The following is a 13,510-nucleotide window of genomic DNA, read 5'->3' as shown; positions in this document are numbered from 1 at the left end:
GAAATAAGGAACTTAGGAACTCAAGGTAATTTATTGAAAAATGAGTAAAATTATAATTCTGGCATTGCTTCTAGCATTTCTGGATAAACTGGCAAAGGAAAGAAATAAATTTTGGGATAAAATTAACCAACTCCTAGAATATAAAGATACAGTGTCAAAAGAAAAGAATAAATTCAGTGATATGATTCACTGGCTCCAGATGAACAGGAACAATCTTCTAAGTGTGGCCTGGAAGAGAATCTTCTCTTTAGTAGCCATGAAGCTCCAGATTCTGAAAATCAAACTGAAGCCCTCAAGACTAGTTGAACTACAGCAAAAATTCAAGTTCCGGCCTCAGAGGGTGTCAGAGATTAAAGTGAGGGCACTGATTGGTAAGGAATGAGATGCCGTACTTAGGTTGGAGATGTGTAGGAAGACCCTACTGAGTTTGTGGACTTCGAGCCCTCAGGTTCTGAGGGGTTTATCACACCTGAAGTAGTCTCTCTGCAATCCCCACATCCTGCAATATTCTTCTCATCATCATTGCCTGAGCCTGCTTATCCCAACACCTAGAAGAAGCACAGCACTGCGTGGGCCTATTTGAATTATAGAGGCAGCAATTCTTCATTTGGGTGAATTACTCTAGCCTATATATACTCAAAGCTGCTACCTTTGAATGGGGCATAGAACAGGAGAAATATTTTTTTGGTAGGAGGTAGTTTATATTCATATCAACATGTTCATCATATGAGTTTCAAAGGGATTATCTTATGACTTTTTAGTATTCTCTTTTTTCTTTTTTAAAATTTATTTATTATTTATTACAATTTATTCACTTTGTATCTAGGCTGTAGACCCCTCCCTTGTCTCATTCCAGTCCCACTGTCCCTCCCTCTGATCTCCTTCTGCCTCTCCCTTAGTGTACTGAATGGGGAGGTCCTCCTCCCCTTCTATCTGACCCTAGCCTATCAGGTCTCATCAGGAATGGCTGCATTGTCTTCCTCTGTGATCTGGCAAAGCTCCACCCCCCCAGGGGAAGGTGATCAAAGAGCCAGCCACTGAGTTCATGTCAGAGACATCCCCTGGTCCCCTTACTAGGCAACCCACTTGGTCCGTGGTTGGAGTATTGGTTTCTGCATATCCCCCACACCAGGCCCAGATTTTTTGATTTATTAGTATCCTTGTGGAGCTCCTGTTCCCTCCAGGTCTTTCTATCTCCCCCTTATTTCATAAGATTCCCTGAACTCTCACCAAAGTTTGATGTTGAGTTTCAGCATCTGCTTTGATACCTTGACGGGCAGTCTTTCAGAGGTCCTCTGTGGTAGGCTCCTCTCCTGTTCCCTGTCTTCTTTCCCTTCTGATTTCTATCCTGTTTTTCCTTCTGAATGAGGATTGGACATCTTTCCTAGGGTCCTCCTTGTTGTTTAGCTTCTTTAGGGCTATAGATTTTAGTTTGTTAAAGCTTTTTAACAGGTGTGCTGTATATGATGTTGTGTCTGATGAGAAGCCAATTGGAGCCATTGTCAGATGATTATAGATATATCACAGAGGAAAATTTAGGGATTTTTGCAAGAAGATTTTACCACAATCTGTAAACTGCTTTCCTCCTTTTGAAAGACAGCTCTGGGACTACAATTGGTCTTTATTGGAAACTGAAATTATTACAGTGGGCCACCAAAGTACTATCTGAACCAAAGTTATAAAAGAGGATGTAGAGAGCAGCCATCATTATCAGATGGAATTTGTATTTATTTATATGATTGGGCCTGAGCATGTCCTGAAGGCACAAACAATTCACATGAAGAGATTGTCCAAATGCCCATAATTTCTATTCCTGTTGAAATTCCTTCTTCTCTCAACTATATATCTGTAAATACCTGGGATGTGACATATGTTGGCTGACTGAGGAAGAGAAGACTAGAGTTTGTATTATGATGATTCTGCATGCTATTCAGGTACTACAAAGAACTGGACAGCTGTTGCAGCTACAACTTTTTGTTTTGAGACAACCCTGAAAGATAATACTTAAAGAAGATCTTCACAGTGGGCAGAAGTTCTGGCAGTGCACATGGCTGAAAATATGTTTTGGAAGGAGAATTTACCAGATGTGCAATTGTTTACTGACTACTGGGCTATAGCCAATGGATTGGCTGGATGGCTGGGAACTTTGAAGAAGCATGATTAGAAAACTGGTGAAAGACATTTCAGAAACAAATAGGTGGACAGATCACTTTGAAAGGGCAAAGGATGAATCCATGAAAATACGTGGCAAAAGGTGATTTCAACAGAAGTAAATATCAATAACCATGTAGATAGGATCACCTATTCTGTAGACATCAGTTTCTTTCCTTAGGTATCCCTGTCATTGCTCAATGGTCCCATGAAAAAAAGTGGCCACAGTGGCAGAAAATGGGCACATCAACGTGAATTTTAATTTATTGATATGAACTTGACAACAGCTACTTCTGAGGCCAGATCTGCCAACTGCAAAGACAAACTCAGGGCCTCCAAAATGGCACCATTTCCCTGGTGTGATCAGCCAGCAACCTGGTGGCAGGTTGACTACATTGGAACACTTTCTTCATAGAAAGGACAATGTTCTATCCTTATTCGAATAGATACAGGTCATGGACTTGCCTTTCCTGCACTTAATGCTTCTGCTAAAACTTACCAAATGCCTTATCCTCCATCGTGGTATTGCACTCACTCCACAGCCAGAGAAAAGCAGCAATGGGCCTATGCTCATGGAATACAGGGGTCTTTCCATGTTCCTCTCAATTCTGATACATCTGGCTTAATTGAATGATGGAATACATTCTTGAAGACAAAATTATAACTTCAATTAGGTGACAAGTCTAGAGAGCCAGAGTAGGGCTCTCAGAAGACAGGGAGGCAGTGGATGCTTTGACACAGCTCATTGCATATGCCACATCCATGGATCCACTGATCGAGGGGGTGGAGATGGGGAGAATGATTCTACTTACTAGCATGCCTAGTGACCCACTAGGGACATTTTTACTTCCTACCTCAGTAACTTTAAGTTCTGCTGGCCTAGAAGTTTTGTTTCTAGACAGGGAGCTGAAGCTGACTCCTCCCCTGCCCCCATGTTAGACTTCTGATGCCCTTAAGCCAACAGGCTAGGAGAGGAATAATAGACTTAGGGAGGATGCTTGATCCATACTGCAGCAGGGAAAGCTGGCTTTCTTCTCCATAGTGGATGTAGGACAGAGATACGTGGAATGCAGGAGATTCTTTTGGGCATTTCTTGGTGCTATCATGTTATGCGATTGAAACCAATGGGAAACTACAGCAATCCAATACAAGCAGGATGACAAAAGGCATAGACCTTTCAAGAATGAAGGGATGGGTCACTCCATTAAGAAGAAAAATAAGGTCTATTTAGATGCTTGCTAAAAGGATGAAATACAGAATGGGCAGTAGAGGAAAGTAATTATAAACATAAGCAATTAGGACCACAAAAATTAAAGAAATGAGATTATAGTTGATGTGAGCATTTCTGCTCTGTTTTTTAAGAACCTCATATATATATATATGTGTGTGTGTGTGTGTGTGTGTGTGTGTGTGTGTGTGTGTGTATGATTTGTGCTTATACACACATGCACAGTAACATGGGATAGTTATGTCATGTTAGGCATAATTATGACTTGGTTATTGTTTTTATTTGGAATTTAAGCCTGATACATGAAGATATTATTATGTACTGAGTTGACATGGGCAGGTTTGTAAATGCTAATGCTGTGTCAACTTGACTAGAGTTGGAAGAAACTAAAATCCAAGCAACTTGTCTCACCTGTAAGGAATTTTTCTTGGCTGGATTATTAAATGATCTACCTTAAATCTGGATCATTTGAAATCAGAAGATCTACCCTAAATCTGGAACACACTGTCTCTTGGCAACCCACAGGGGGGTAAAAGACATGGCAGAAGGAAGCTTATGCTCTCCATTTATTTGCTCTTATTTCCACTGATCCATTATTCTGAGCCATTTCTTTACCGAGATTAGGAGGACCCACTCATTCAGGATTCCAATGTGGGCTAAAACCTGGTAGTTCTCTGAGACCTTCTTTGGCCTCTAGCACCTGGTTTTGATTGCTGAGACATCTAGTCTTATAAACTGAAAACCTACTGATAGGCTAGGGTCAAATAGAAGGGGAGGAAGACCTCCCCTATTGGTGGACTAGGGGAGAGGCACAGGGGGAGAAGAAGGAGGGAGGGTGAGATTGGCAGGAGATGAGGGATGGGGGAGACAGCTGGTATACAAATTGAATAAATTGTAATAAATGATAATAATAATTTTTTTAAAAGATAACTGAGTTTTGAAAGAAACCAAAATTTCCATTACAGAAACCATCATTCATTTATCTAATATTTTGTAGCTTTCTCAAACTGTTACAGTGTCTATGCCTCAATTTCCTTATTTACAAAATGAGAATAGTAACTACCTGATAGGTTTTCTATGAATATTAAGTTGATAGATGTGATGCTTGAACCAGTATTGGAACCAGAGAACAAGGGACATCTGTTAGGATTGGCTGCTATTACTACCCTTACTATTTTCATTACCACCATCATCATTTCATTGTGTTTTAGGTTCTTCCACCAGCATACCTTTGTATGGGGCTTCTTGCATCTGAGTTACTAAAATCCAGCAGGCTTTGACCCCTATCTCAGGGGTGAGCCTGATTAGCTGTGTAGCCTTGGACACATCAATTAGCCTTATTTACTCAGCTATAATACAAAACGGCCATTCTTTTACTAGTGGGCATATTTTGTAGGCAACTTACTATTGCAGCTCCTTGGATTCACACTTAGGTTAGATTGTTTATTACTATTATCCCCCAAGTAGCATGCATAGAGTGCTTTAAAAATGAATTTAATTCTTTGTATATACTGGATATTAGCCCTCTGTCAGATAAAGGGTTGGTGAAGATTCTTTCCCAATCTGTAGGCAGTCATTTTGTTTTGATGACAGTGTCTTTTGCTTTACAGAAGCTTTTCAGTTTCATGAGGTCCCATTTATTGATTGTTGCTCTTAGAGAAAATGTATACAGATATATAAAGAAGTATGGATTCATAGCTATTTCGCATGTTTTTAACAAAAATCATTATTGTAAAATAAATTATATAGCACTAGAAAATGTGTCATTTAATTGGGGGGCTGCTGAGGATTGAATTTCTGTACACTGCTAGGCATGCAGCATTCTGCCACTGATGTAGTTCTCACTCTTTTTTGTAACGCTTTTACTATCAGTGTCTTGGAATTAATGAACAGTGGTAAATCTAATAAGCAAAAGCAAACTAAACCCTTTCCCACTAAGCGTGTGCACAGCTTTTGTCACGGTCTATTGACGGTCTGTTGCCCCTCCTGGTCGCCTCTGGTGTTCAGGCCATCTTATTCACACGGACGGCCTTCTCATTTCCTCCCAGATGCTGTCTTGATTACTGTTCCGCCTTTGGCTCTTTTCCTTGTCTTCCCAACCAGCTTTCGTTCCTCTTGCTCTTTTAATTGTAGTATTTAGACCTTGGTGATATCATCCCTCTGATGGTGACGATACCGACTGTGTCTGCTGTTCTCTGGCCCTGCAAATTCAAATATCTGCTTGCTATCTCTAGGGAAACACAAAATATAACATCAGAACCAAAACCAAAATCCAAACAAACCCAAACCAAAAAACCCTACAACCTTCAGAAAAGGTGAGTTCCCAAGACACCTTTTTAATCTTGCCATCATATTTATATATATAAATTAAATGTAAAATTTATTAAAATTTGTTAAAAATGAAACAATTATATATATATATATAATTGTTACATTTTTGACAGAAAGTAGTTCGCTTCTCTATCTAGATTTCAATGCATTTGAGCAATTAACATCTAATAATTTCCACCTTTAAATTACATTATGTTTTCTTGTCAGTTTTTTACAGCTCCAGTGGATAAGGAGTTTCCTTTAGAGAAAAATAAATAAATAAAGAGAACTCTTTGATCATTTCAAAATTCTTTATTTCTTGGAGAATCTATTGGACAGATTTAGAACAGTTCATGGCTTTATGAAGTATCCCTGAGATTGATACAGTATTGGGATTTTTAAGTTTAGATTGGTTCCTTTGTTCTAGAATTATATATGCTGAAGGCATTAACAATCATATTTCGATAGTGGAAAATGTATGCAAATCATGTGCACATCCATAACTGAGAGAATAATAGCCAAATAGTTCAAGATTTACACAGTACAAATGATTAAATTTTAATTGTTGGGCTGGGACTTTTTCCCTTAAGAATTTAAAATTCATTCAGTTGTCTAACATGATAAAGAACTCAGATGATTCAGAAATTTCATTATGGGCACACTATTCTCTTATTTCATTTTATAAGAAGGCTGAGCTGCATTCTAGTAGTCTTACCATGACTGTGAAATTGTACTTCTTCCTGAATTTCTTCGGCTTTGTCTCTTGAAGATGCAGAAGACAGGCACAAGGTAGATATCTCCAGGCATTTCTTCTGATCCTGGCACGTCTCAGCTCTGTTTTTAATTGTAGTACATGTTGAGGCATATAAAATTATTATTGTTGTTGTTAAACAATAACAATAATTACTGTGATTTCTAAGAACTAAATGTAGACTTTGACTCCGGTAAATTTTCTAAGGAAGTTACACAGTCCCTCTGATCTTTAATATTATTGCATTTAAAGTCAGTTCTCTCATGAAGATAAAATTAAGTATTTACAAATATCTTAGAAAACATTGCCCATGCAATAAAGATCATAGTAGGTAGCAATAATGTCAGATTTTGTTTCTTTTCAGTAAAGAAAATGTACACCAAGGGTAAAGTAATAAACTTCCTTTTATTGACCATCAAGAGTTGTTTAAATGTTTGTGGAATTTCATGAGCATTCTTGTTGATTTAAGCCCTTCCTTCCAAAGAGTTTGTGATGTCCACATTCTTTCCCTTCCACACAGTTTCAAGACTGTTCATGATATTAATTCTTGGAAAGTGGTAATCTAATATCAATATGTTAGAATAACCTTTAAGCACTATTAATGGTATCCTTATTTGATTAAATGATAATTATTCTTCCAGCATAATTTGCATAAATCAGTGATAAATTCATTAGAAAGTTGGATATTACATCACTTGGTTGAATTCCTTATATGTAGACATAATTGGGTAAATTTTGTTATGAAGTAATTTCTATTATTTCTTAATTCTGAAACCAATTTATTTCCTTTATTTAAAAATAGATATTTCATATAAGTTTATTTGCAAAAATATATTTTATATTTTTGAGGAACTGATGATCCCTGAAAGGGAAGCATACATTTTAGCATCAGGGTTTATATATGCTAAAGTAGGCTTTAAATGCCTTTACAGTAACATATTAAACATTACTAATATGATTATGTCTAGTCTGGGTGTGGTAGTGCATTTTTATAATCTCAGAAATTTGAGAGCCGGAGAGACAAGAATCACGGGCTCAACATCAACTTCAGTTACACATGATGCTTATGGATAGAGACAGGAGATACTGTCTTTAAACAATCACAAAAAGAATGACTGAAGTATAATTTTAGCAAACTGCGTTAACCTAGAGCTTATAAACAAACTATTTGTAGTGATTTATAAAATCCTTTGTTAAATGCTGAGCTAAACTTTCAAATACATTCTGCAACAACATCTACATTATCTCATAAATTAGTACTAACATCTGTCACTTCTTGTAAGACAAGAATAAACACAGCTTGCACAAATAATGCAGAAGTGTTGTGTTCATCATTCATATTCTTATTCTTCTTTTCCAGAATTTATTCTGTTAATTCCTATAATATATTATTTTGCAAAAGTATCCCTGGAAAGAAATAGTTACTCAAAATCAATAGTGTCTGTCTTGTCCATCAAAAAAAATACAAATCAAATATAAGTGATAATCAACTTGCTTAATCAGGAAAGGTATTCAGTTAATGTGGTCTTTATATGAATATTAGATTGAGTTATTGAACTTACAATGGAGCACCAACTTTTCTAGCTTTTTGTAAAAATATTGAGACTACTTGTTACTTGTTGAAAGGAAATTTTGTTCTCATCTTTGTAGTGCATAAATGCTGAGTAGTTTGTGTGTATATAATGCCAATAAAATTTAGGAAAAAGTATAATTTAACCAAACATTCTGGTTTTTAAGCATGATACCAACTGATTTTTAATGGACTTAAATAGTTATTGAGCACTAAGCAACACTGTCACTAGTAAGTAAATTCTTTTTCTTGAGTATATACTTTGAGAAAATCTTGGATATCATGAAAATAGGTTTACTCCTCACATAAGATAAAGATGAATACTAGGAAAACGCAAGGATTCATTGAGCAGTATTTAGTACTGCTTATTTTATGGACTAGATAAACATAATCAAACATAAAAGGGCCCTCAGAAACCCAAAACTACACAGTGCTGGATACACACACACACACACACACACACACACACACACACACACACCCCACACACACAAGATTATCCAAAGAGTAGACATGGGATTGTTTGAGAGCAAAGACTTGGTTATTGCAAAAAAGTCTTGCGTACTGTAGGAAAGACATAATACCAGTATTTGACTCAGGTATGTTTGAAGAAGACACTGGCAATGATAGCTATTGTCCTGTGAAACAAATAGAGGTTGTATAGTAAACTAGACATTGATAGTGATACCTGCATGAGATCTGCAAGGAATTATACAAAATCTCCTCAAAATTCATACTTATTTCTGTGAATTTTCTCCATATTTTGGCTTTTTATGTTTATTTCTAAAAAAACCTCTCCACTGTCCTGTGTGAATGAGACATAACTATGTGTTCACATAGGAACAGGGTCGGTTAATAGTCCAAATAGCTCCACAATTGCATGGTTTATAGATGTTTTTACCAGTTGCAGACATTAGATGACTAAAGATTCTCTTTTTTTTATTTTTCTTTTTTAGTTACAATTTGTTAACTCTGTGTCCAGCTGTATCCAGCTCCCTCATTCCCTCCCCCTCTCCAACTCCCTCCCTGGTCTCCTCCCTGCCCCTTTCCAAGTCCACTGATAGGGGAGGACCTCCTCCCCTTTCATTTGACCCTTTTTTATCAGGTATCTTCAAGGCTGGCTGCAAAGTCCTCCTCTGTGGCCTAACAGGACTGCTCCTCCCCTGGGGGGGGGGGGGAGTCAAAGAGCCTGCCCTTGAGATCCTGTTAGAAATAGTCCTTGTTCCCTTTACTTTGGAAAACTACTTGGTTACTGAGCTACCATGGGCCACATCCGAGCAGAAGTTCTATGTTATATCCATAGATGGTCCTTGGTTGAGTGTCAGTCTCAGAAAAGACCCTGTGCCCGGATATATTTGGTACTTGTAGGATAGGAGCTCTACAAGTACCAAATAAAGATGCTTTTTGTGGAAATTGTGTACATTCAACGAAATTAAGAGGTTATCCTATTAGCTTATATTTGAAATATACAGTGTGGAGAAAGTTACCCAAAATATTGATGTTCTTTGTATCACCCAATTTTGTGAGCATGCGTATCGACAGATCAGAAACTATAAATTTTAATACAATTAGTATACTTTGACATTCATCTTTCTATGCCTATGTACAGACATGAGTATTGTGGGGGCGTCTAACAAATATTTTGTAATTACTCAAGTAATTTCAAATTATTGATAAGTAGTAAGTAAAATTATATAAATACTAACCATACAAAAGCACTTCATGTATCAAAGGCTATTCTTCCTTTTTAATTTTAGTATTGCCAAAAATTCTCTTTCTGTACATATAAGAGTTCTTTACTGTGGTAATGCAACATAATGATGTTATGATGATTTCGTGTATTGAATGATTATGATCAATTCCTCATTTTGCTTCATGTTTTCATGCAGTTTCTGTCATGTATTTTTATCTGTCATATAAAATATATGAACTAGATGATATTTTTGTTTTGTTCAACAGATGAGCTCAGCAAGACACAGACTGATGATATGAATGTACAAGGCCTCTCAGCCAATGAATGAAGAAGCCACGCATGTAAAAAGGTGTTTTGGAAAGCAGACACTTTAGAATTTTGCACCCTTAGTCATCCACTCTCCTGATTGATTACTATAGAGAAATCTAATCTATTGGAGAAACCATGGAAGCTATAGTGAACTATAGTCACTTCTTTTCTATGTCATTAAGTCTTAATTTTATTTTTAATTTTTCATTATTATTTTTAATTATTATCAATTATAATTTAATCCTTTCTATCCCAGCTGTAGCCCCCCCCCCATCATCTCCATACAATCCTTTCCTTCCTCTTCCCCCACTATGCCCCTCCCCTAGTCCACTGATAGGGGAGGTCCTCCTCCCTTACTATCTGACCCTAGCTTATCATAGATCATCAGGACTGGGTACATCACCTCCCACTGGCGAGGTAGCCAGGGGGAGGTGATCAAAGAGTCACTTCTAGAAACCACACTAACATTTCTTGTTCATAATAGAAGATGTAAGTGATGTTTGGAGGCTGTGCAAATGAACTTGGAAGCCTCCCACACTCCCCACTTCCACTATTCATTAAGAAGACAAGAAACCTGCAACTTAGCTCTTTCCAAGACTCCCTTGCTTTAGTTCCTGGGCTTCACAGTCTAGATAATTTAACATCACTTCATATCACTATTTGTCCTGAAAACCTTCAAGTAAATTCAAGTGTAACACAAGAGTTTGAAGTGTTTGCCTTGCAAGCTGTGTTTGTTCCATGACCTGTGAGTATATATATATATATACATACAAATACACACACACACACATACACACAAACACACACACACACACACACACATATTATGAAGAGTCTTGTTGATCAGATATCCCACTTCCTCAGGCTCCAGAAAACATTTTTTTGCAAGTTTCTATTAGCAACACACCCATTTAGAGATTCAGAATTTATTACAGCTATTAGAGTACAAACATCCTCTAGCACAAATTTAGTATCAAAATAATATTGAAAGGAAGAAATAAAAAAAGAGAAAATGAAAAGAGATGGGAGAAGTGGATGGATATGTTTGTGTCTGTGTGTCTGTGCTTAAGACTTCTTTGCTATCTCACGTATTTCTAGGTTGTTCCTCTTCGAGGAATGAGCCGAGGTCGATGTAACACTGTATATCTTTGAGGCAAATAGGCACAACAAAGAGCCTAAGGAGGTCTCAGTAAAGGTCCTATTAACCCTAACATGTTTAGATTCTTTGCGGTAAAGCGTTTTATTTACGATGACTATAACCATAGATGTGAATTCCAGGTAAGTGTAGCATCATCATATTGTGTTAGCACTGCCAGCACTAGATAGTTCTAGATTGATTCCTATGTGCTGCATATAATTCTTTAGACATTATTTTCTTTAATCTTTAAAGTTCTCATGAAACTATCATTGTTATTTAAACATAAGGTCATACCATATCATACAGCAGAAAAGTGGAGGAATAAGGAGATCCAGTTCTTGTTTATTGGTATGCCTCATGCCTCATGCCTCATGGTTCTCAGCCTCTCTTTCTTCTCTTAGAGTAGTATGCAGTGTAAGCATATCAAGGTGACCCTGGCGTGGCACATGCTGCAACCTCGGTCTTTCTTAATGATTAGTAGACAGTGCACAGTGTAGTGGCCTTCATTATTGTTCTATGACTGCTGTTCCCTTCTGCCCTCCTGAAAAAAACAGATTCTTTGTTTGTTTGTTTGTTTGTTTGTTTGTTTGTTTTTAGAGGCAGTTTCAGGTTTCTCAATGTAGCCCTGTATCCCTGGCTGGCCTTGAATTCAGAGATGTGCCTTCCACAGTCTCCTGAGTTCTGGGACTAAAGGTGTTTGCCACCTCAGCCATGCTTTTAATATCTTTTTGAAGTACGTGACTTATAACAAAGTCTTTGGAGAATGAGGAGAACATGAGGTGATTACTTACTGGCAAAATGAAATTCTGTTTCAGAAAAGGCAAGAATTCTGACCAACTATATTGAACTATGAATTTAGCATTAAATTTCATCTGAAAATCTTCTCCAGAAGCTGAAGGACAGCTTCTCAATTGCACTAAAATTGAGACACCCAAGACCTGGTCCAAGACTAAGATCTTTATCTATTTTCTTAAATCTCTGGCCTACAATACTGCTCAATTGGACATGTGATTTTTCAGGGCAACGCATGATACTGTGAAATGAATGTAGCCTTAAAAGATGGATCATATAAAAATAAACTTTACGGTGTCTGAGTTTGTTTTTCTGGGGCTTTCATCTGATCCCAAGATACAGCTGGTTCTCTTTTTTGTGTTCTTGCTTTTCTATGTATTGTCAGTGGTGGGCAATATTATCATCATCACTATCATCCAGATAGAGCCTCGCCTGCATACCCCCATGTACTTCTTCCTCACGAACTTGTCCTTTCTGGATGTCTGCTACACATCCACCAATGTCCCACAAATGCTTTCCAACATGGTGGGGAGGAAGAAGACCATCCCCTTCGCCAGCTGTGCTACTCAGATGTACTTCTCGCTCTCCTTTGGAATGATTGAATGTGTTCTTCTTGGTGTCATGGCTTATGACAGATATGTCGCCATTTGCCATCCTCTTCATTACACTGTTATTATGGACCCAAACACTTGTGTCCAACTGGCAGCCATTTCTTGGTCCAGTAGCTTCCTGAGTTCCATGGTTATCAATGTTCTCACCTTGAGTTTGCCCTACTGTGGACCAAATGTCTTGGATCACTTTTTCTGTGAGGTTCCTTCAGTTCTGCGGCTGGCTTGTACTGACACCTCACTCACTGAGCTGGTGGTTTTTGTATTCAGTATCATCATTGTCTTCATTCCTTTTCTCCTTATTATCGTTTCCTATGCCCGTATCCTTCTCTCTGTTCTCAGGATGCGGTCAGCCTCTGGGAGGCACAAGGCTCTGTCCACCTGTGCCTCCCATCTGACAGTTGTGACCTTATTCTACGGAACTGCCATTTTTATGTACATGAGACCCCAGTCAAAGTCCTCCAGGGCTGGTGGTAAGGTCATTGCTGTATTCTACACTGTGGTGACACCTATGCTCAACCCGTTAATCTACAGCCTAAGGAACCAAGATGTTAAAGGGTCTCTGAGGAGAGCTATCACAAAACAGAAGACATAAAATCCATGAAGAGACTGTAAATCCAACTGCTAATCTAAGATAATTGTCTGCTAAGTCTTAAGAGAGAGAATGAAAAATGCTTAGACCATCAGCTGTTGCACTGCCATCATAACACTGAAATCCATCTGTAGCACCAGGAAAAAAGTCTTTCTTCCAAGTACACAGAGGGGCTTCAATGTGTCAATTTAACTGCATGGATGCATTTTGATACTCACTAGTAAAGTTTGTATCTCCTAAATCATACTGTAAAAAGATTTTATTGAAATTTGTCAGCAAGCTTAAACTTGCCTCTGTTTAGATAATGTAATTTTGTTAAGAGAACTATCAGTTCTCACACAGGTAGATCTGAAGGTTAAGTGTTTTGG

The 13,510-nt window shown here is 37.7% G+C and overlaps 1 protein-coding gene across 1 annotated transcript; it reads left to right on the top strand.

The window, feature by feature from the left end:
* Positions 1 to 12,209: 12,209 nt before the first annotated feature.
* On the top strand, positions 12,210 to 13,145 carry LOC129671205 (olfactory receptor 2G3-like). Its single transcript, XM_055599894.1, has one exon. The coding sequence runs from the start codon at positions 12,210 to 12,212 to the stop codon at positions 13,143 to 13,145; it is 936 nt and encodes a 311-aa protein (XP_055455869.1).
* Positions 13,146 to 13,510: the final 365 nt, after the last annotated feature.

This window comes from Psammomys obesus, unplaced genomic scaffold (assembly GCF_907164565.1).
Source record: "Psammomys obesus unplaced genomic scaffold, mPsaObe1.curated_primary_1811, whole genome shotgun sequence".
Classification (NCBI taxonomy): Eukaryota; Metazoa; Chordata; class Mammalia; order Rodentia; family Muridae; genus Psammomys; species Psammomys obesus.
Note: the sequence above shows the minus strand (reverse complement) of the source record. Positions and strands in the feature narration are given on the sequence as shown.

Coding starts and splice junctions, on each gene's coding strand:
- LOC129671205 (XM_055599894.1), top strand. CDS start 12,210: ATGGATCATATAAAAATAAACTTTACGGTGTCTGAGTTTGTTTTTCTG.